At 41.7% G+C, this 25,000-nt stretch overlaps 1 protein-coding gene across 3 annotated transcripts in view; it reads left to right on the forward strand.

Annotated features, from left to right (window-relative positions):
• Positions 1-18,910, forward strand: part of il17rb (interleukin 17 receptor B) — a 22,831-nt gene extending 3,921 nt beyond the window's left edge. The window contains exons 4-11 of one of the 3 annotated variants that reach the window (XM_084389267.1): positions 220-362; positions 2,470-2,596; positions 5,281-5,426; positions 5,586-5,654; positions 7,564-7,627; positions 7,699-7,788; positions 15,946-16,291; positions 17,727-18,910. In XM_084389267.1, coding sequence (XP_084245393.1) covers positions 220-362; positions 2,470-2,596; positions 5,281-5,426; positions 5,586-5,654; positions 7,564-7,627; positions 7,699-7,788; positions 15,946-16,291; position 17,727 — 986 coding nt within the window. In that variant the 3' untranslated portion in view covers positions 17,728-18,910. The remainder of the gene's footprint in view (positions 1-219; positions 363-2,469; positions 2,597-5,280; positions 5,427-5,585; positions 5,655-7,563; positions 7,628-7,698; positions 7,789-15,945; positions 16,292-17,726) is intronic. The other 2 variants (XM_084389265.1, XM_084389266.1) reach the window with 2 other exon arrangements.
• The last annotated feature ends 6,090 nt before the right edge of the window (positions 18,911-25,000 follow it).

Here is a 25,000-nt window from a genome sequence, read left to right on the forward strand (position 1 = left end):
CACATACACACACTCACACACACTCACACACACACACACACACACACACACACACTGTGGAACCGGAAAAGATAGTTTTTCGAAAATATATTTTTTGACGATTAATAAGTATTTTACAGTAATTACATGCTCTTAATAGTGAAGAATTGTTTACTAAAGATCATAGACTGAGTTGTACTGTATACTTGTGTAAACTCTGTCTGACGCTTGTGTTCTCAGGCACCATTCGCAATCTCACTGGCACATGGATCACATGGTCAGAGAACAATTATAATACAGGATCAAGTTATAGATATAGATATAGATGCGGATACAAGCCTGAGTTCTCCTCTGATCAGATCAGCCTCGCTGGCCAACAACAGGTGAACATATGACCATCACACACACACACACACACACACACACACACACACACACACACACACACACACACACACACACACACACACTTCATATCAGCCTCGCTGGCCAACAACAGGTGAACATATGACCATCACACACACACACACACACACACACACACACACACACACACACACACACTTCATATCAGCCTCGCTGGCCAACAACAGGTGAACATATGACCATCACACACACACACACACACACACACACACACACTTCATATCAGCCTCGCTGGCCAACAACAGGTGAACATATGACCATCACACACACACACACACACACACACACACACACACACACTTCATATCAGCCTCGCTGGCCAACAACAGGTGAACATATGACCATCACACACACACACACACACACACACACACACACACACACACACACACACACACTTCATATCAGCCTCGCTGGCCAACAACAGGTGAACATATGACCATCACACACACACACACACACACACACACACACACACACACACACACACACACACACACACACACACACACTTCATATCAGCCTCGCTGGCCAACAACAGGTGAACATATGACCATCACACACACACACACACACACACACACACACACACACACACTTCATATCAGCCTCGCTGGCCAACAACAGGTGAACATATGACCATCACACACACACACACACACACACACACACACACACACACTTCATATCAGCCTCGCTGGCCAACAACAGGTGAACATATGACCATCACACACACACACACACACACACACACACACACACACACACACACACACACACACACACACACACACACACACACACACTTCATATCAGCCTCGCTGGCCAACAACAGGTGAACATATGACCATCACACACACACACACACACACACACACACACACACACACACACACACACACACACACACACACACACACACACACACACACACACACACACACACACACTTCATATCAGCCTCGCTGGCCAACAACAGGTGAACATATGACCATCACACACACACACACACACACACACACACACACACACACACACACACACACACTTCATATCAGCCTCGCTGGCCAACAACAGGTGAACATATGACCATCACACACACACACACACACACACACACACACACACACACACACACACACACACACACACACACACACACACACACTTCATATCAGCCTCGCTGGCCAACAACAGGTGAACATATGACCATCACACACACACACACACACACACACACACACACACACACACACACACACACACTTCATATCAGCCTCGCTGGCCAACAACAGGTGAACATGTGACCATCACACACACACACACACACACACACACACACACACTTCATATCAGCCTCGCTGGCCAACAACAGGTGAACATATGACCATCACACACACACACACACACACACACACACACACTTCATATCAGCCTCGCTGGCCAACAACAGGTGAACATATGACCATCACACACACACACACACACACACACACACACACACACACACACACACACACACACACTTCATATCAGCCTCGCTGGCCAACAACAGGTGAACATATGACCATCACACACACACACACACACACACACACACACACTTCATATCAGCCTCGCTGGCCAACAACAGGTGAACATGTGACCATCACACACACACACACACACACACACACACACACACACTTCATATCAGCCTCGCTGGCCAACAACAGGTGAACATATGACCATCACACACACACACACACACACACACACACACACACACACACACACACACACACACACTTCATATCAGCCTCGCTGGCCTACAACAGGTGAACATGTGACCATCACACACACACACACACACACACACACACACACACACACACATTTCATATCAGTATCGGGAAGATGCCAGAGATTAAAGAAAACAATGATTCATGGTACAACTGTACTGAGCATCATTTCAGTTTTAGTTTAGAGCTTTATTACAGTAAACACCCATGAAGCAAATACTACACCATCACAGAGACACTGAGAGATTGTGTGTCCTAATCTCACTCTCTTCTTGATTGACAGCTGTGGTTCAGTTTCACTGTGTCAAATGTGTCCGTTTGTCCTTTAACAAACTATGTCTTCGATGCCTATAACCTTCCACCACCAAATCTTGGAACAGGCAGCACTTATATAAAGAGATTCGAAGCAGGTCAGTTTTATCTCTTACAGCCACTCATTTCATCTTCTCTGTTCTATGTGGTGATGTTTGATTATTTCCTCTCCATCTTATTATAATTTTACATTAAAACTGTAAACTATGAGCCACTGCCCACTGTGTTCCACATTTAATTTTGAGATCTACTTTAGCTGAAACATACAGATGAGGCCGGTGCTCAGACGTGCAAAACCTGTGATGTTTAAGACGCCATCAAGTCCAGACAGCAACATCCGGCCCACATCCGGCCCACATCCGGCCCACATCCGGGCCGTGTGGAATCCATGTGTACCGGATGTGGGCCAGATCTGGGCCGACACTATGTTGCTGTCTGGGATATTATGAGCTGTGTTTGAAATCATCCTCAGTCAGAATTCCCTTTATTAATGTCATTAAGCCCATTACATGAGAAAAGACCAAATGGAATTGCTCAATGTGGGATTAAATCATTATATTTTTACTTTATAATTACTTCGACGTGGGTGAAATGACCAGGATCCTTCCCACTATAGATGACTTTTAAATTTAAATTCAATAAAAAATATTCACAATAAACTCACATCAGACTCTGTGAAATTGTGTGTAACCAAATCAATGATAATTAGAATAGGAGCATTTTCTGAGGGCATTTAAAGCTACACTGTGTAATATTTTAAGTTGATTTTTAGCAAAAAAACACTTTTTATATTCAAAATGATTCACACTCATTAATGTGTAGTCACTTCAACCAACTAATCTGCAATTTAGAATACATAAGAGCGAGTCACTCGAATGGCGGCAGCCATGTTGCGCATCCATCTTGAAAATACATTAGCCAAAGAGGGACATACCTGGAAATTCAAGCTTCGCCTTTCGCGTTTTGACACTCAGTGGCACCGTGACCGAATCCCACACCACTCCCAGGAACGTGGTTCTTTAGGCTGGTGCCAACACACTTTTCTTTGTGTTGAGTCTCAACCCCAAGCTCTGGATGTGGGTAAGGACGACATCTCGATCCCGAGGTGCCAGACCTGGTGTGCCTGCAGTACAGCCATTATGTGCAGACTGGCACCATCCCGACCCGCAGCCAAGTAAACCCTGCCCACCAAAGAAGATGCATCACGGCAGGGTTTGGTGGGCAGCACCGGGGTTTTCAGGGATGACGCAACATTGGGGGAAAGACTCTTCCACCCGAGGCATCATCCCATAGACACTCTCTCTCACCCCAGCAATATTACTGTAGTCTAATACAAGGGATTGGCCAGACGAGAAGAGTGTGGCGTTTTCCATGATTTACACAACTCGTTGTGCAGATCTAGAAAAAAACCGGCAAAACCCGGCAATGAGGTTGTTCTCTGCCTTTCACTTGGCCAGCTGATATTTAATCTGTCCACGGCACGAGAAACAACCTCAACCAGCTCCTCATATGCAGGGACATGGAGTGGCGAGTCATCTCCAAAATCCCTGCCCTCGATGCTGAGCACATCCACTTCTTTGGAAGTAGACAGCTCAAACATTGGGTTCTCCGCTCGTGGGGAAGAAGCAGCTGAGCGGGAGAACATCGGAACTGGCAGAAGATTCCTGAGAAAGTGCCTCAGCAGTCTTAGGATACCCTGTCAAATCCATTTGCGAACTCCATGATGAGCGCCGCCAAAGATCTTGTCAAAGATGGCCAAGCGGGAGCGCAGCACTCAGATTGGTGATTTTCCACAATCCTCACAAGTAGCTCCCTCGAGAGTTCAGTGCGAGTTTCCTCGGAAGGCAACTATTGCAATACTTTACCAATTGAGTTAAGAGAGAGTACAAATTATTGAAATATAAAGACAGCTAAAAGCAAATCAAACTTGTAATATCGTGTATATAAATCATCTTATCTTTGATACCGCCATTATTATCTTTAGCAGTGTTTATGTGTGTATTTGTTGATGTTCAAATCTGTGTGTTTTTTGTTTTTGTTTTTAATGTTTCACTGCTCTATGAAGCCCCTCCTTCTGAAAAGCACACTGTGCTCTGATTGGTCGGCTGGAGCTGTGTGTTGTGATTGGTCAAACACTTTGAGCGTGTTTGGGAAATGTCCCGCCCCTTTATTTTGCATATTAATTATTATGAGGAGGAATATTGTGACATGTTCGTTCCCAGAAGAAACTCACGAATACAGTGGAGGCGTTTCAGGAGTTCAGAAACACTGACACTGATATAGAGAAGACCTGGAGCTTTTTCATGATCACACAGCAACATTACACACTAAACACAGATGAACATGGAGAAAAGCAGAATAGGTCCTCTTTAATAGAACAAAACCAACCTCTTAATAGATCAAATCGATATGTGTGACCAAGTCACTGTCACACTGACATATGTGCCAGACAACACTATAAATATAGCTTGATAAACCGAAGCACCAAGAGGAAACGCAAGAACATGCAAGATTAAATAAGTGCTCTAGACTAGATCATCTTCACTGTGGTTTCAGACACAGCTCTGATATCCAGATATGGCTCGGGTCTCTCTTTAATGTACATCTGTGGGATTTTCCACTTGTTTTATCCAGAAGCTGAAAATTGCACAGCACATCTCTCCTCAGCAAGACACTTGATTTGACGAATCGTTCATGTCTGGAACACAAACACTGCAGGCTGACACACACTCCACTTTAATACTTTTAATTCATTTTCACTGACTGTTGATTGACTTCCCAGCGGAAATCCAATGGAACGTTCATATTTATTCAGTCCTTCATGATGATAAAATAGTGGTGATCTTCAATGTGAGCTCTGCGGCGGACAGACACACCATCGACCTGGAAAACCCAACAAAAACCCTAAAGACTGTTGAGATAAAAGCGGTATGTTTCTCTTTAACATTTTATTTTGTGCTAAAATTAAAAGAACACTGCAACCCACAAGTAAACAAGTAAAAAAAAAAAAATCTACAGATGAAGTAAAACATTTTTTTTCTGCCTGTTCTGTCTGTAATTTTTCATATTTGTTTGTTGGCCCTACAGGGATGCAAAGTAGAAAAATGTGAAGTGGAACTGGAATACACGGGTCCCTGTGAAAACCTTACAATACGGGTAACAATAGAATCAGATCTAATACATAGAAGGTACACAAAACAATACAAAACATGCATGACTAAAATAATGCAACAAACATTCATTTGACAACATAAGATGTAACATAATACCCTAATATACATAACTGATGAAAATAATTATTAAAATGAAAAACCATCAAAGTGTCACAGGAATTCTGGGAATGTAATGTACAGTTTTTCACTGTAAATTATAAGATGATTTGTTCCTTTTTTACTTACAAAAACGGTACAGGTTAAATCTATTACCCAGTTTTCCCATGTACTTATCAATAAATCTGTTTTTCCAAATATTGGTATCTTACATAGAAATTGAAACTGCCTCAGAGATCGCTATAAAATGATTATTTGAAATCATAATATTTATCATTATAAATGACTGGGAAGTTATGGAAAACAAAATATTATCAACAAATTATGTAAGAAGTCTGTGCATGGTAACACATGTTCATCATGGTCATTATTGGGGTTGTACAAAGTCAGTATGCAAAGTATGTCCTTGAAGCAAGCAAAACAGATATTGAGAAAGGGAATGAGATGCTGCATCCTCAGACGCTTCACGTGAGCCGGTGTCTGAAGCATGTGTATTACATGCCAATTTTTATTGGCTCCTGCAGTCAGGTGACGTTACAGGTTATATAAGGCTGCCCAGAGAGAACGGCATCAGCTTCAGATTGTCTGAAGGAAGACGTTGCCATGCCTGAAGTATGTGTAAGTACGCCAGAGCGATGAAGCCCAACTCTACACCTGCAACACCAAACATACAAGGAAGGCATATCCATATGTATTTAACATGCTTTTATACTTAAAGGGGTGGTATAATGCCCTTTTCACAAGATGTTAAATAAGCCTCTGATGTCCCCAGAGTGTGTGTGTGAAGTTTCAGCTCAAAATACCCCACAGATATTTTTATATAGCATGTTAAAATTATCACTTTTTGAGAGTGAGCAAAAACGCACCGTTTTTGTGTCTGTCCCTTTAAATGCAAATGAGCTGCTGCTCCCGGCACAGGGGGCGGAGCTTCAAGAGCTCGTGTCCTTTTACCTCACACACACATGCACTGAAAATTTCAAAAACGTTTAGCCTTTTATGTTCAAACCGGAGTCAGACAATGATGGAGAGACTCAAGAAGAAGTGACAACATGTAGAAGCAACAGGACATTTCTGAATGGTTAGTTGATGAATTAAGGTAGCTTATGTGTAGTTATCTTCTAGTCACTGATTAGCATATTCTGTCTTGATAATCTATAAATCGTGTTCAGGGGGCGGGGTTTATGTAAATTTTAGGGTTGGTGATGTCACTAACCCGGGAGGAATGTGGTGTAGTCTCTACCAGCCGTTTGTTGTAGTTCTTAAAAAGCCATTTCTGTAAAAGCAAATCTCTCCCTTTGCTCTGAACTTTGAGCGTCGTAACTTTGCAGATGTTGTTTATGCTCAAACAGCAACATTACACACTAACTACAGTTAGAAAAGTCAAATCATAATCAACCACCCCTTTAAGTTTGAAAGTAGGAGTAAATTTCACCCGGGCCCTGGTATGACCTGCCAGGAATCGCTCATCCAGTCTACCCTGGGCAGATTCCTCTTTCTCCACCGACCATTCTGGGTTTAATTTGGCCGTGGCAGGGGTCATGTCATCAACCATCTCCTCATGTGGGGGGGCAAGCGAGGAGACGGAGTCACTCAGCATATCCACCGCAACTCCCATCCTCAGAACTAGATCGGTCCAACATGCCCTCTGCCAGACATATTACACTTTATAAACCCTAGACATATTACACACAACTCCTGACTGCGGTGGCCAATCAAAATTGCCATGTAACACACATGCTTCAGACACCGGCTCATGAAGCGCTCCAACTGAACTTTTTTGTGTGTTTTTTTTTAAGATAACATCTCAATTTGAACAATGTAAGGACAGAAATGAAGCTCAGCATAAAGTGAACTGTACGAGTGAGTATCCTATAATTCATCATCTCGTTATACTCGTTGTCTGCTCAGAACATTTGTGTGATTCCTCTAAGAATTCTCAGTTCCAGGCAAGTCTGGGTTGGCCATTGTGGTTGGGTGCGTTCTGGCGCTTCTGTTCGTGCTTCTCTGCGGCTGCATCACGTGTAAGTGAACAATAAAATGACTTAAAACCTGCTTTCACACCTTTGTACACAGGTATGGGGAGAATCAGGACTATTTTCTTTTCACTGTCATTTTGTTACAACCCTGCATGCCTTTCTTTCTTTTGTGGAACACAAAGGAAGATATTTTGAAGAGCATTGTTGCCAAAAAGATTTGGTGCCCTTTGACTTCCGTTGTATGGACAAAGAACTGTAAACCCTAGTAAGACAAAAGAAAGGAAGTTAAACTCAAAGCTGGAAAAACATAAAATAACACTTAATTTCAACATTTATTCTCCTTATTCAGTCTGATGCAAAGAGAAACTGGAAGCACTGGAAGAGAGGGCTACTCTCTGAGAAAACAAAAGAAATTAACATTTGAACTCTCTTGCTCTTACCGTCCTCATTCGAGACACGATCACACTTGAGTTGATCACCTCCCAATTTACACATCATTCCCTTCACACACCCCTACCTGAATTCACCCAAACATCTATATGGTTTAATATGAACAATTATCACATTGTAGTGCCTTCCATATGTCACTTCGGACGCCTCAGGGGTTTCAATAAATTGTTCATTTTATTCCAGTATAGCATTTTGTCACTAAACTGGTAAATAAACCAAAAGTAAATAAATTGAAAAACCATATGCCTGCTGGCGTCCATGCATTTCCAACATCCAATTCCAAACTTTTCAACACCTCAAGGATTCCTCCTTTGTCTACCTCTATGCCACTAATTGGCACAGGTGTGCAATTTTAACTCCTTCTGAGCCAAGGCCTTCCAAGGCCGCAAGGTCATAATTCACCAGCAGGGGTCATTAAATTAAATTTAACATAAATGTCACAAATGGCTCTTACACACCGGCCCTCTTATTGCTACCGGCTAAATAGGTACAATAACAAAAAAACAAAATATGGAGCCATATCACTGAATATCATATCACAATATACACAGTAAAGATACAAATCTGTTGAATCATCAATCATCAGAATTGTCCACACATATACAAACATGAATACATTAGTTTCATTTGAAACACGTCAATTTTCTTTGTTCATTCGTGACAATATTAATTTCAATTCAAAATAAAGTCCATCAATGCAATCAATCAATGCTCCTTTTTAGAGTCCTTATTGCTCAGTGTATAACGTAAACAGTCCATTATCTCACAATAGACATTGTGCATTCAAAAGTTAATTTCAGTGTGTATGTGAGTGTTTATGTGTATGTACGTATGTGCATGTTGCAAGAAATTCCTTGCTCAAATAGTCCATAGTCCATTGTGCGTGTGTAAAGATCAGTATACATGTCAGTTCCTACAGGGTGAAGTAAACATTACATATACATTGGACATTCATATTCATATTCACATTTCATTTTCCAACAATAAGCAAACCTTTGTAATCGGTCTGTCTATAACACTTGTCTTTGTTTTTAAAAGTCAAACTACGAACAATCCCTTTTGAATCTTTCTTTGTGTCAATAACTTTCCCCAACATCCAAGATCCCCTAGGGGCAGTAGGGTCTGCAATTAACACAATGTCACCATTTGCATAGTTTCTTTTCTCTTTAAACCATTTTTGTCTTTCTTGTAGGTTTGGAAGATACTCTCTAACCCATCTTTTCCAAAACATATCAGCTAAGTATTGTACTTGCTTCCATCTGCGTCTACTATACACGTCTGATTTCTGAAATAAGCCAGGCGGTAATGTGGGTTGTCCTTTGAGGAGTAAAAGGTGGTTGGGTGTTAAAGGTTCGAGGTCATTTGGACTATCTGAGTTTGAGGTAAGTGGGCGACTATTCATTATGGCTTCTACCTCACAGATGAAAGTGTGAAGGGATTCGTCGTCTATTATCTGATCCTTTGTTAGTGATAGAAGTATTAGTTTCACCTGTTTTATTAACCTCTCCCATACTCCTCCAAAGTGTGAAGAGGCAGGTGGGTTGTAAGTCCATTCTATGCCCTTTTGTTGCAGAGCAACTTGGAGTTTGTTGCTTTGATTCCATTCCTTTATGGCATTCTTTAGTTCACGATCAGCTGAAGTCAGGTTAGTTCCATTGTCAGATCTTATTTGCCGTACTTGCCCTCGTCTGCTTATAAATCTGCGGATTGCGTTGATACATGAGTCAGTGTCAAGTGAATTGGCTATTTCTAAATGTATTGCTCGAGTTGTGAAACATGTAAAAATAACACCATATTTTTTCACTTCACTGCGTCCTCTTTTTACTATGATTGGACCAAAGAAGTCTGCTCCAACAAAGGTAAATGGTGGTAAATCTGGTGTTATTCTTTCTTTTGGCAAGTCTGCCATTTTTTGTTCTCCTAAATTTGAATGTAGGCGTCTACAGAACACACACTCAGACCGTATCTTTCTAGCAAGGGAAATTGCTGCTGGAATCCAGTACTGCTGTCGCAGTTTGGCCAACATATGGTTCCTTCCACAGTGGCCTAGTTGTTCATGAATGTGTTTCAACACCAGTTTGGACACATGATGGTGTTTTGGAAGAACCATAGGATGTTTTCGATCCTCTGGCATAGCCATTCTGCTTAATCTCCCTCCTGTACGAAGTAATCCATCTTGCAGAATAGGATCAAGCCTACGAATGTGGCTCTGGCGACTGACATGAGCGTTTTCTTTTTGCAAGGTTTCGATTTCTTCTGGAAATGCCTCCATTTGAGTAAAGCGTACAATTGCATTTTCTGCCTTTTTGACATCTTCTAAAGTAATCTGCTGTACATTCATGCATTTTTTGACTGTTTGCATTTTTCTTTCCACCAGACATTGTTTCTCTGCATTTGAGTTCTTAATGCTCATGTTGTTAAGTATTTCCTTTCTTTTCAGACTTAATTGCAAGAGAACGTCTTTTAACTTAAGTAGCCATGCTACTGCTCTGGTTAGATTGTTCCAATTTGAGTGATAGTGTATGAATGTGTGAGTAGGATTTTGTTCTTCCTTTACAATTAAGTTCATGATGAGAACATCCTTCTTCACTTCCACATCATCATCATCATCTTCTTCTTCATGTGTTTGTATGGAAATGTCAGAATTTGTCCATTCAGATTCCTCACATTTGAGAAATTCTGGACCATTCAGCCAAACCTTTGAATTCAGAAGAGCACTGGCCTTGAGACCACGAGATGCACAATCTGCTGGATTTTGTTTAGTGTTTATGTATCTCCATTGTTTTACCTTGCTCATTTCTCTGATCGTGTTCACTCTATTAGCTACAAATGTTTTAAATCTTTTGTTCTCATTTTGAATGTACTTCAATGTTGATGTACTATCTGTCCAGAAAATGGAGTTCTCAAGAGCAAGTTGTAACTCTGCTTTGATCAGTCTATCCATTCGTACTGCCAGTACTGCTGCAGTGAGTTCCATTCTTGGCATTGTAGTTTGTTTCAGTGGTGCAACTCGTGATTTCCCCATTATAAATGAGGTGTGCACTTCATGTTCTGAATTTGTGGCAGTTTGTCTGAGTGCGAAACTTGCACAACTTGGTGAAGACGTTGCCCCAAATAAGTGCACTGTCATTCTGTGTTCTTTCAGTGATTGACCTGTGTCACCATTTGGCCACCATAGAAAGCGCAAAAAGTCCACGTGCTTCTCCATAATTCTCACCTGGTGAAACATGCTTTCCACGTCTGCCATAAGGGCAATTGGCTCCTGGCGGAAGCGCAACAGGACGCCTACCAAGTTGCTGGTGAGATTTGGACCTTGCATCAATTTGCTATTCAAGGATATCCCCTGGAAGGATGCAGAGCAATCGAATACAACTCTCAGGGAGCCCTTCTTTGGATGGTGCACTCCATGATGTGGAATGTACCACACCTTTCCTCTTTGTGTTTCCAGTTCATCAGATGGCACAGATTCTGCGTGACCCTTTTCAAGCATTCCTTCTAGAAATGCAGTATATTCTCTATGATATTGTTTATTCTTTTCAAATTTTCTTTTCAGAGACATAACACGTTGCTGTGCCTGTTGGTAGTTGTTTGGCATTATTACTTAATTTTCTTTAAAAGGTAACGGTAAGTAATAATGACCATTTCTCAGTTCCTTTGAACTTTCCATCATAGACATGAACCGTTTGTCTTCGACTGACATCTCTGATTTCTCCTCAGCTGCCAGTTCTGGAAAATCTTGATGATACTGTTTAATCAACAAGTCATTCAAATCTGCTACAGATATGCGATTAACTACAGTACATGAGTGGCTTCCTTGCGTTTGACATGTTGTTTCTTGCATGAGCCCATTGACGACCCATCCTAAGGGTGTTCTAGCAGCATATGGCCCATTACCTCTACTGTTTATTACCTTCCAAGGCTCCATAAGCTTTGCAGCATTTGTGCCTACTAATAACTCAATGTCAGCATCCAATTGTGGAATCTTCACCTCACGTAAGTATTTCCATTTATCTATTGATTCTTGTACTGGTATGTGTCGTTTTGAAACTGGTAATTTTGTTTGAGTATAGACTTCTGGGAGTTTATGATACAGATGGCCTTCCATACTGCTGACTTCAAGACCAGAGACTATACTGCTGTGAACATTTTTTTCCTGTCCCATTGTGCACAAGAGTACTGTGGTATTTTTACCGGTGATGTTTAACTTTCTTTTCAATGAATCTGTGCAAAATGTAGCTGAGCTACCGGGATCCAAGAATGCATGAGTATTTATGACTTTATCTGAATTTGAGACTTTTACTTTTACTGGCACGATAGCAAGAGTGCATTGTTTTGATTGACTGACCCCCATTAGGTCATCATCTTCTACAGAAACCATAGCACTACTCAGTGGTTTGTTTCCAGTAAAGTCATCTTTAATTCCATCTTTTTCCTTGCCAGTGTGAATGTGAAGGATGGTTGGATGAGACAGAAAACATGTTTCACATTTCATTCTGTTTTTGCAGGTTTTGCCAACATGTCCCTTTGTTAAACATCCAAAACACATCCCATTTAATTTCAGAAATTCTATTTTCTCACTATTTGGTTTAGACTTAAACTTTTCACAATTTTCAAATGTGTGATTTCTTTCACAAAATAAGCAAGGCCTTTCGAGAGCACACTTATTTGCATTCAGTTTGTGTCCATATTGTGACTCGTTCTTTTTTATTTCAGGTGACTGAGTAACTGTAGTGGCAAAGCTGGTCCTCCCACCATGTTTGGTGAACGTTTTTTGTGGTTTAGGTCTTGACGTTACTTTGCTCTCTGTTGAGTTGAGTATGTCACCGAAAATTGGATCAAGCATTGCTCTGGACTGTCTTTCAATAAAGTCTATCAAGTCCTTGTATGTTGCTCTGTGTTTGTTATCTTGCATGCTACACACATTTGCTCGCCATTTATCTCGCAGCCTAAACGGTAGTTTAGACACGATGAGTCTTAAGTTGGTGGAACTTTCAAGCTCTTTTAGGCCATCAACGTCTTGCATTGTATTGTAGCAGCCATGTAAAAAGAGAGCATATGATCGCAACCCATTGCCATCCTCTGGTTTGATGGTTGGCCAGTTCAAGGCTTTATTCATGTAAGCAGATGCTATTTTATAGCTGTTTCCAAAATTGTATTCTAGTTGTTTTTTAACTTCTTTATACGCAATGGAGGAATCCATATGCATAAAGCTACTGACAAGGTTTCTGGGTTGGTCTCTTGTATACTGTTGTAAGTAGTATAGCCGGTCATCCATATTAGTAGTTTTATTCTCAATACATTGCTCAAATGCTTTGATGAACGTCCTATATTGAAGAGCATCACCATTAAATATAGGAATTTCTCTTTCTGGCAGAAGAGAGAGTGTTTGTTGTTTCACTAACATTTCAGTGATTTCAGTTTGTCTTTTTAATACATCAGTGACGTTTGTATTATTGCCATTTGGGTGAATCTCGCTTCCTATTGGTACTGAGACGCTCTGATTTGCATTTTGTTGCGCACCTACATTTTGCCTAGGGTCAGTTCGTGGAACTGATCCTTCTCTCTGGGATCTCACTGGCCTTTGTACTGTTGTATCATATTCCGTTGGTGTACCGTATTTGTATACGCCCGACACTGAACGTTGTTTTTCAGCTTCTCTGAATACTCTAACCTTTGCCTCTGCAGCAGCAAGTTCGGAATCTATGGCCATTTTTTCTCTTCGTGCTTTTAATTTTGCAATAATTTTTGCTTCTTCGATATCAAGATCAATTTTGTCATTCAAAGCCTGCGCCTTTGCTCTAATAGCCGCGCATTCTGCTTCGGCCTTTAAATGAATGAAAGATTCTCGTGACGCGCAACTGAGAGCGCTTGTTGCTTTACAGCTATGCGTGACACTGTGCGCTACTTGAGATGCGCTATCTTGGGACTTAACAGTGCCAATATCGTCCCGCTCCTCTTCTTTCTCATCTTGATTAACCTCGAGCCAGTTCGTAACTTTTGAAAAGGTGATATTTAGGTTGGTACCAGTCTAAGTTATCAGCCTCCTTTTCGTATGCATCTTTCGTCAATTTTTGTACAGTTGCTTGTAAACTAATAAACTCAGCGAAAAATCCATCAAACGAGTTAACTTGTTTCCTAACAGTTTCTTTGTCCTGTCCAGCTTCAATAAGACTATTAATTTCATTTCGTTTGCGTGTTAAAACACCAAGCTTCCCCCTACGTGTTGCAATTAACTTAAACAGTTCTTTTTCTTCGTACAAATCCTGCTCTTCAGGCTCTTCGTCAGACATTTTTTCAAAGATTAACTCAAAGTTCAACACATAAGTGAGAAAACAAACGCAAGTGAAAGGTTCAGTTTGTGGTGTAAGCACGGCGGCTCACATTCAAAGTCATTTTATGAGCGCAGCGGCTCGCTTCAATTCAGCGTTTTACTCACAAACGTCCAAGGAAATAAAGGTTAAATCCTCCCATATATTCCAGCGGGAAACGTGTATAATCCACATACTTTAAAGAATGCAGCTCCCAATCTTCCAAGTATTCTTAGGATAAATCCGCAAATCAAACTTTCCAAACGCAGGTGACTACCAAATGTTCCAATGCAGCAGGTTTCACTTTCCAATAGCAGGGTTTTTCAACTATGTAGTGCCTTCCATAAGTCACTTCGGACGCCTCAGGGGTTTCAATAAATTGTTCATTTTATTCCAGTATAGCATTTTGTCACTAAACTGGTAAATAAACCAAAAGTAAATAAATTAAAAAACCATATGCCTGCTGGCGCCCATGCATTTCCAACATCCAATTCCAAACTTTTCAACACCTCAAGGATTCCTCCTTTGTCTACCTCTATGCCACTAATTGGCACAGGTGTGCAATTTTAACTCCTTCTGAGCCAAGGCCTTCCAAGGCCGCAAGGTCATAATTCACCAGCAGGGGTCATTAAATTAAATTTAACATAAATGTCACAAATGGCTCTTACACACATAGTATTATACTCGTTATACATCGTTATGTGTTACTCTTTCGATGCGTACGGCCGTCTGCCAGAAGCTAGTTACTTTAGTCGATAAAGTTTTAAATATGGATATTTTTCTTACACAAATGCATCGCTTCACTTCAAAAGGCCTTTATTAACCCCCGGAACATTTTTTAATATAACTCTGTGTTCGTCTGAAAGAAGTATGTCATTTACACCTAGGATGGCTTCAGGGTGAGTAAATCAAGGGCTAATTTTCATTTTTGGGTGAACTATCCCTTTAAGCACCAACACTTCAAAAGAATTATATTTTAAACTAGACCTCTGAGTAATACTGATGCTTCAATCCAAGCTTTATTGTTTATTCATCTGTATTATATTGTTTTTATTTGTTAAACATCAATTACATTTTTACCCTTAAATGGGTTTGGGAGTTTTATGTAGGTCCTAATTAGGGGAACAGACACAGTCTCTATGTGATGATATCTAGGTGAAAGAGGCTCTATATGATGATATCTATGTGAAAGAGGCTCTATATGATGAGATCTATGTGAAAGAGGCTCTATGTGAAGGGATTTATCTTACCTCAGTAAGGTGAGACAGCTAGCAGACGGTCGGTTTAGCCAGTCTGTCTGCTTCCTGACCTGAGCCCTAGTTAGTCAAGGTTCAACTCTACATAGTCTTGTAGGTATTTAATGTTAGTACATAGTAGTTAAGGCCACCTAATGTGAAATGAGACCAAATGCTTTATGATAGCTGTCGTACTCGTGCTCTTCCAGGCCTGATGCTGCGGTGGGTCCGTGGCTCGAAGCGTGGCGTGTGTGTGCGAGTGTTGCTGGTGTATCCTGCAGTGGACGGTGTGTTTCAGCGCACTGTGATGCTCCTGGCTCAATCCCTGCAGAGTCGCGCTGGCGTAACGGTGGTCATCGACATGTGGGACAGAGGAAGCCTAGCGGAACAAGGCCCGCTGCGCTGGATCAACACACAGGTCGAGCTCGCAGACAAGGTCCTCATCATCACACCGCCTCAGACCGGTACCAAACTCACTGTTTTCCTCTCAGCACCTGTCAATGTGGCGCAGACTTTGTGGGGAATTACGAAAAATTACAAACAACTAACCCAATAGTAAGTACTAGGGCTGCCCCCTAAGTCGACCTAAATTTGCTCAGTCGTTTAGTCGAAAAAAAGAAGGAAAAAAACCTCTAAAAAGTGTCGAAATCACGCAGGCTTGTAATGGACAGATAGTTAACGGAACGAAAACCCAAACATTCGCCTATATCAAGCGTAGCGTTAGTTCTGGCAGGTCACGTTAGTCAAGCTCACATCAGCTGACAATCAGCTGATCCACATATACCTATAAGAATACGACGCCTATCACCGTATACATTTATAAGCTTCTTCAGTATTATCAGCAGCTATCGCGTTTCTCAGGTGCTGATTACCCTCCTCCATCCCCAGCTCCTCCTCTCGCCCAGTCAGGATTTGGCATTCTGATTCCCCTTGAATCAGAATAAACTCTCGAATTATGTTGTACTTTAAAATCTTGAATTAAATATATTTGCAAACATTCATGTTGGTTCTGTTCGGTTTACCCCAAGGGGGGTTATTGCTGATCTTATCCATGCTAGGCTACATGGATGCGCAGGAAGTTCTCGCCCAGAATGGAACCATACCGCCAATCCAAACTGTATGCTAATTGTCAATCGTATTTGACGGTAGTGGTCCTGACAGAACATTATTCAACCTCAAATATGGCTTATTACTTGAAATATGTAAGTGCAGTAGCAGCACTTTACGCTCGCTCTAATGCTAACCTAGACAAATGCGTGTTATTATTAGACACATAACTGTTTGTGTGGACAGTGTGTTTACTGTATGACATACAGGCGCCGGTGCAATCACTTACATTTAACTTAAAATACTCTGTCATTTTTGGTCATACAGATAAGAGTAACGCAAACTGTAAAAGGTCTACTTTTTTGTAAACTCACAATAACAACAAACAGTTGTGCTTTTGTAAAAAAGAAAATGGCGCTTTGTCATCAACACAGAAAACATTACCAATAAATTATTAAAACGTTTAGACTCATTCTGTTTTTTTTTTTCATAATCATTACGTTTGCTGGTGCGCTGTGGCTTTATGTTTGAATTTGTAGCGCTGATTAGGCTACACATATTTTATATAGGCAATTAAAAGGCACATTATTATGATTTATGGCTTAATATAAACACACGATTAGTCTACTAATGGCTTAAACGAACGACTACTAGTCGACAAGAAAAGTCTTTAGTCAAGGGCAGCGCTAGTAAATAAATGTCCTGAGTTCATTTTACCAAGTACTTATTTGTATAATCAGACTTTAACTAAGACACCTTAAAATAAAGGGTAACCAATGATTCTCAATGTGAAGCAGATGAATATAAATAACAGTCTTGTAAATTATATGGGAACATATTTTCTGAGAATGACCCATTTGTTTGTGTCTCAATATTAGGCAATTATTGATAAACTCATATTGAAAGCACACTTCTTTTCTTCTTTGAATGCTTCTCTTTGCAGACGACCTTAAATCAAACCTAGTTCCCGGCGTGAGCGATGACACGGTTTCAGCTTCGGCCAGCAGTCTCTTCACCCTGACCCTTAACCTGGTGTCCAGCACTGCCCGTGATCCGCTCGACCGGGACAAGTTCTGGGTCGTCAACCTGCAGGCCGAGGACCAGAGTGTTCGACCCGAGCTGAGAGGATTCAGGAGATTCCTTCTGCCCCGAGACTCAGAGAAGCTTCATCAGAAGCTCCAGTCCTGCTTCAGCTCCTTCACCTTCAGAAATGCCTCCGAGAAGATGGAGATCCACACAGACCGCCTAACCTGTGCCCAAGACGACACCCGGGACCAAACACCTGCATAATCTCCTGCCATAATATGTGCCTTTATGTTCATTTTTCATCATGAAAGATGCTTCCCTCCAGCAGACTTCAGTTCCAGCTCTGGTCAAACTCACTGAGCAACTTATTCACTGGTTCAGCTGTGATTGAATGTTTTCAAAACACTGTCTCTTGGTTATGCAAACGTTTAGGGAACATTCCGTTTTGTGAATGGAATAGAGGAGCCTAATGGTGCCCGACTAAAGGTTGTTATTGGTCTCTACTAGAACAAGTTTTCCTGCTTGAATGTTGAATACTTTCCCCATATTCTCCATTGTTGCAGCCCCTCTCTTCCCAGTCTGTCAACCAGGCCCCGCCCCTTTATTCTAAGTATGAATTATTTAAATGAGGAATGTCGTGGAAATTTTAAACTGTATATTAAACTAACCATGTTTCTAACATCTAACCTTATTTAACATCTAACATGGGAACAGGATGTACTGTACGAAACCAATGGAAAACTTGTGTCTTTGACCGTGTGCGTATGTATGTAAAAATAGCATAGTTTTGGGAAATGAAACTAGACATTCTGTTAGAATCTTGTGATTAACAGATGCAGTCATCACAAGATCAGAGTTTGCTTTACCTAGTAACAGAGGGGTTTGCATATGAAGAACCAATCAAATAGTGGGGAAATTATGTAATGCAGCCTGACATTTATGTCATACCTCTATACTATAAAAACTGTTGTATATGTGTTTTACGGTGGGATGTCTCAATGGAATTTGTCTAAGATCCTCCGGCCTTGATTCTTCTTGGGAGAGTTTCTCTGAGAACTGCTCGAAGACTCCCCCGGCCGTTATTAAAGCATTTAAAGGACATTTGCTGAAAGTCTGTCTGTTAATTTCTGCTGCGCAGCAAGAAAACTAATTAGTAAGGGAAAAACAAGTTTGACTAGGTGAGATATCCAAGTGGGGACGTCGATTTGAAGACTAGACTCAGATATCAGGTGGGGACGTCGCCAGGAGACGAGACCCAGGCACAGAGTTGGGTGTCCATTTGGAGACACCCCAGAGCAGGTCAGTTTAGGAAAGCAAGTAAGTTAGGGTAAGAGACTCGGCCAGTTGTCGACTGAAGATGCAAAGAGCTGGAGTATAAAGGTTATTAAGTGTCGATTGTAGACGCTAGATAGTCGGGTTTTAGGGGAAAAATCCACTACAATTTGGCGAGCCAGCCAGGAGTCCTCGGAATCTCCCTCTGTCGGATGGATGGGACGAGGAACCACGTTGTCTTCATTTTGCAGACTGCAGAACCCTGTTCAACAGAGGGAACCATTCCAGTCGGGCTAAAAGGACTTAACGTATTAAGGTAGTATGACAGACCTCAGCACTTTTCTTTTAAAATGCTTATAAATTAATTAAAAGGTTTAATTAAATTTTGGCTGTTCTGTTAAGTAAAATTTTAAAGAAAACTGGTAATCACATCTAAAAGATTTAAGGATTTTGAAAAAAAATTTTCTTACCTTGTCTATTAAGGGCAATGAGCAATGATTATGGTTAAATGCAACCAAGGTATATGTTGAGTATTTTGTTTTTTTGTATTAAGAGTGCTTCAAAAAAGCTGTCAATAAAACTTCTGCAAAGCAACTTGTCATGCTGGAAACCAGATCCGGGAGGGGAAAATACCCCGAGATGCTGCAGTACTGAAACTTGCTTTTTGTTTGAAGTTTTGTTTGAAAAATAAAGGTTAATAAAGAATGAAATGTGGAAACAAGATAACTAGATCAATATTGTTATCCTGAGATTTATGAATTTTTACATTTTGAAATCAATTAAACATTGCAGAAATTGTTAACATTATAAATCATAATAATAGGAATATGCACATGTGAAATACTCTGTGATAATAAGGAAATTTTGAATCATAAAGAAACTTTTATGAGTTAGACTTTATGTATTTATGTAGATGAGATATATAAAGCTGAGCAATAGAATTTAAGCAATTCACTGCTTTTGAATTTAGGCAATCACTTAAAGTAATGAATAAATAAGATATTAACTGCACGTGTTTAAATATTATACTTTCTATCTGAAAGTGTCTAGAATTTGTATCCCGTTATCCCTGGGAGACAGTGTGGAAAAATGTTTTTGATCTATGAGATTCTAAGAGTCAATGGTTTATGTTTAACTAGGATAATTGTTGTGCATTGTGCATAGTATGAGAATGAGATTGGGTGACCAACTTTAAATAGAAATTGTGATTTGAACAAGCACATAACAGACATCTTAGAGTCATTCTATTTTGGTCTCTTGTAAAAGAGAAAAGACAAAGAATTATTTTTGTTTACATTATACACTGTATTATAATTAGAGTTTTCCTGTTTTTCCTGCTCCTTTGCAAAGAAGAAACGCTCGCTTTTTTCCGCAATGAAGTACGCTTTTTAATAAAATGAGGAACTGCTGTGTTGATAACCAGATGAGATTCTTAGTTATTATTCTGTAGGTTTAATGTGAGTTTTGCGGTTCTCTGAGTGTTCAAGATTTCAGACACCTTGTTGAGTGGGGATGACTGCAGAAAAACAAAAGAGGAAGTGGGGCCTGCAGCTCCCCTCCTGAAAGAGGAAGTTGCCATTTCTGAGGGGGGTCAGAATGGACAGTTCAACTGAATGACAATCCACACGGAGAGACAATCCAATGTATCTTGCGTGTGGGCTAGGTGCTGCCCTTTCAATGATCACTACAGAGACTGCTTCAAATTTGTTTATTATTTAACTTGATTATTTTTTGATTATCCACTGGTTACAGCAATTCTTCATATATCTTCAACTAACTCTTTGAATCTGCTTTCAATAAGTAACATTACTGAGCCAGAATGAGCCAGTCATCAAGGTAGTTGAGAATACGAACACCACGCTCGCACATGGTAGCAATGGCCGCCTCCACGACTTTCATGAAGACATGGGGTGACAGGGCCAGCCCGAAGGGTAAGACTTTGTACTGATATGCCCATCCCTCGAACGCAAAGCGAAGAAACGGTCTGTGTCGTGGGAGAATCGAGAGATGAAAGGTCGATCACTGCAAACCAATCTTAGGAACGGATGTACTTGAAAATGCGTTTCTGCGTAAGCATCTTGAACGGCAGCCTGTGAAGGGACCGGTTCAGGACACGCAGGTCCAAGATTGGTCGTAGCCCACCGCCTTTCTTGGGTACAATGAAGTACGGGCAGTAGAAGCGGGTCTTCATATCGGCTGTAGGGACCGGCTCGATCATGTCCTTCACCAGTAGGACTGCGATCTCTGCCCGAAGCACAGGGGCATTGTCTGCCAGAAAAAGGGGGAAATTAATACCCATGAAGGCTGGGCGGGTGCTGGGCGGACTGAATCGCATAGCAATCGCAAGTCTGATGGTACGGATGAGCTAGCGGGACGGGCTGGGAAGAGCTAGCCAGGCTCCCAGACACCGTGCAAGCGGGACCTGCTTCCGCCGAGGGGCAGAGTGAGTGCCTCCTGGTTTGGCAGCGGAGGTTAGGAGGTCGACCTCAGCGACGAGTGGAAGGAGGGGCTGCAGCCGGCAGACGGGTCTGCTTCTGGGCAGCCGAGAACTGTTGGGCGAAGCTCTTGACTGCGTCGTCAAATAACCAAACCTGGGAGAGGGCGGAGTCCAGGAATTGATATTTATTGGTCTCCCTCATGTACGCCAGAGGTGGCGTTCCTGGACCACCATGGTGGACATCCCCTTACCAACCAAACGTGCGGTTTCCTTCGTCGCCCGGAGTGCTTCTGGCACTATACGGCGCCGTCCACATCCTAGTGAGCTCCTCATGCACCTCTGGGAAGAATGGCGCCAGGTTCGGAACACTGAGAACCAGCGCGGCCCGCCCCAGGAAACCAATCGTCCAACCGAGACGGTTTGGGACGTGGTGGAGGGTTCCACACAAGCCCGACCTTCACGGTGGCCCGGGAAAGCATAGCTACCCATTCTGGATCAGACTCAGGCAACGTTACGCTCCCTGAAGGGGGCAACGCAGCCGAGTCTTCATCTCCAGAGGACTGAAGCTCTCCCTCCAATGCTGCGACCAACATCTCATCATAAGCTGGAGCCCCAAAGGAAACGACTGGTCATCCATGAGAAGGACTAGCGCTCCGTTGAAGGCTCCACCGGCTGCTGTGGCTGTGAGGCATGACGGGCCCATGGAGACTGGCTCGGCGGAGAAGCCCTTATGGTAATCCTCAGATCACCCTAGCTAAGCGCCGAAGTAGCCCTATTCTGGGGACCACTAGATCGGGGCATAGGCGAGGGGACGGCACCTCCCTTGAGGTAAGCAAGTCTCGATCTCAGCACAGCAATAGTCATGTTCCCGCACTGAGAACATGAACATTCCGTGTTTATACTCGCATGGCGGGGAGGGGCGCGTGACACGATTCACATACGCCAGCGTTCATTGGCTCGTTCTGTAGACACTCAAAGATGATAGGGCTCCCTGAAGTGATCCCAAATACGTCAGCACATCGATGTAACGTTGAACGTGAGTGACTGAAATCCCTTAGGGTTAGGATTAGGGTTAGACTGGACCTTAATATTAGACTGGACCCTAACCTCCAGAGTTCAGAAACACTGACACTGATATAGAGAAGAACTCCCGCTGGAGGAACCTTCATTTTTAGGAGAACGTTACACATCAGTGGACAGACCAGCAACTCAAAGGTCAAAGGTCCCGGCTGCTAACCTGAACAAACACTGACTCAGCTGAACTCCATCCGTGGTCTTTGGGTTCAGGATTTGTTTAGATTTCGACAGACAATTTTATCTGAAGTGATTTACTCGGGGTGATAGTTCATCAGTGTAAGATTTGGCCCGTGATGGCATGATTAAATCAATAAAATAAGCAGACATTTTTTCCATTTATTATACTCAAAAAAATATACTCTTCCTCAGTATTTCTGTCTTGTTTTCCAGCACTTAAACATTCTTAAATCAAGATACATTTACTGCAGAAGCAAAATGGCTAACGAATAAGAAGATATTAAGACAAAGAGTTTATATTGAAAATGAGAACAAAAATCTGCTGGGGTCAGAAAAATAAACTTAATTCAAAGGGAAATGAAGATTATTTTCCTAACCTCACTGACACATTTATTTTGTCTTGTTTAAGCATCAACTCTGATTTTGATAAAGATTTCAGCATACGAGACCTTCAAACATCACATCTTTCCAGAAGCAGCCGAAGACACGCCTCTTCCACAATCAATCAGCCAATCACTCGCTCACTCATTGCTGGCTCTGACAAACGGCTTATATTGGCTGTGGATGAAAGCCGCTGCTGATGACGCTGTGAAGTGACGCTCGAGTGATCAAGTATTCCAATGTATAAATAAACTTTCTTTCGATTCCACCATCCTCCTTTTCTTTGGAATAGGAGCGCTTCCATTATTTTCCATCATGTCTACACCTTGTGCAAATACAGCTGTACCTGAATTCCAGGTAAGATAACCATCTCATGTGAAACTAAACAAGATAACACAGTTATTAGACAAGAGATCACACTGAGCAGAAAACGGAAAAAACAAATAGCCTAGCATGCCCAGCCCACGCATAGACGTACATTTGTCAGAGTAGAAGTAAACTAAATGTCTGGACTGAATAGATACACATGAATATGAGTATGACTATGAGTATATGATATTAAAAGATGCAATAGACAAAAAAGCATAAATGGATCAATACAAGAATAATAAGTTTGAAAGGATTAATCATAGAAATAACCATACGAGAATAATCATAATAATCATACGCATATTTTTTTCTTTTTCTTATACACCACATGCTTAACAAGATTTCATTTTTAATATGAATGCGTATGAATGAATCATTTTTACTAAAATAGGATCGTGATTTTAACGGTAAAAGACTAGGGTTAGGGTTAGGTGCTACGGTGGAAAACTATACATGGTGAATAACTGTAATAGATCTAACCGTACATTTAATGTAATTTTACAGTTTTTTACAATTTACCATAAATTGACATTTCCACTGAGATTGATAATATAATTTATTTCTTTTAATGTCAGTTTAATACATTAAGGGATGTTAGCGTTTCAGATCGTCCCCGTGGACGCGGGTGTCGTGACATCATCGCGTACAACAGAAGTCCCATTTCATTGGCTAATTGCCAGTCAATAAAACAGCTCGTTTGAACACCCCCGCTCCGCCCCACTTTCTCTCTCGCCTATGGCGGAAAATTAATGACAATATTCCCGGAGCGCACAACTGATGCTGGCGCGCGCAGTAAATGACATTCGCGAGAAGATAACAGATCTACACGCGAGGAAACGGGAGCTCGCAAGCTCATTCAAACCCTGTGCGCGCGCATGACATCTCCTCTGCACACAATACAAGCCCTCGCACGCATATGATCATATGATCTTTTATTTAAGTGAGTAAAGGAAGCGAGGAAAAGAAGCGAAGGAAAGGAAGCGAGGGAAGGAAACGAGGAAAGGAAGCGAGGAAAGGAAACGAAGGAAAGGAAGCGAGGAAATGAAACGAGGAAAGGAAGCGAGGGAAGGAAGCGAGGAAAGGAAGCGATGAAAAGGAAGCGAGGAAAGGAAGCGAGGAAAGGAAGCGAGGAAAGGAAGCGAGGGAAGGAAGCGAGGAAAGGAAGCGAGGGAAGGAAGCGAGGGAAGGAAACAAGGGAAGGAAACGAGGGAAGGAAACGAGGATGCACAAATAAGAAATGAGAAGCACCCTCGGTGAACTGGGACACAGCTCTGGTGTCTCGTGTCGTAAATCCAATGCCGCTGACAATGACGATTCTCTCTGACCAATCAGTGATCTGCAGTGTTTACTCGTCACACTTTAGTATCGGTACGGCTCGCACGGAACCTCAACTGAGGTGGAACTAAAAAAAGTACCAGGTACTGCACACAGTGGAAACCCCCCAAGAGTGATCACTTACCACTTTTTGCTTCAGCATC

The sequence above is a fragment of the Rutilus rutilus genome (genome assembly GCF_951802725.1).
Source record: "Rutilus rutilus genome assembly, chromosome: 19".
Classification (NCBI taxonomy): Eukaryota; Metazoa; Chordata; class Actinopteri; order Cypriniformes; family Leuciscidae; genus Rutilus; species Rutilus rutilus.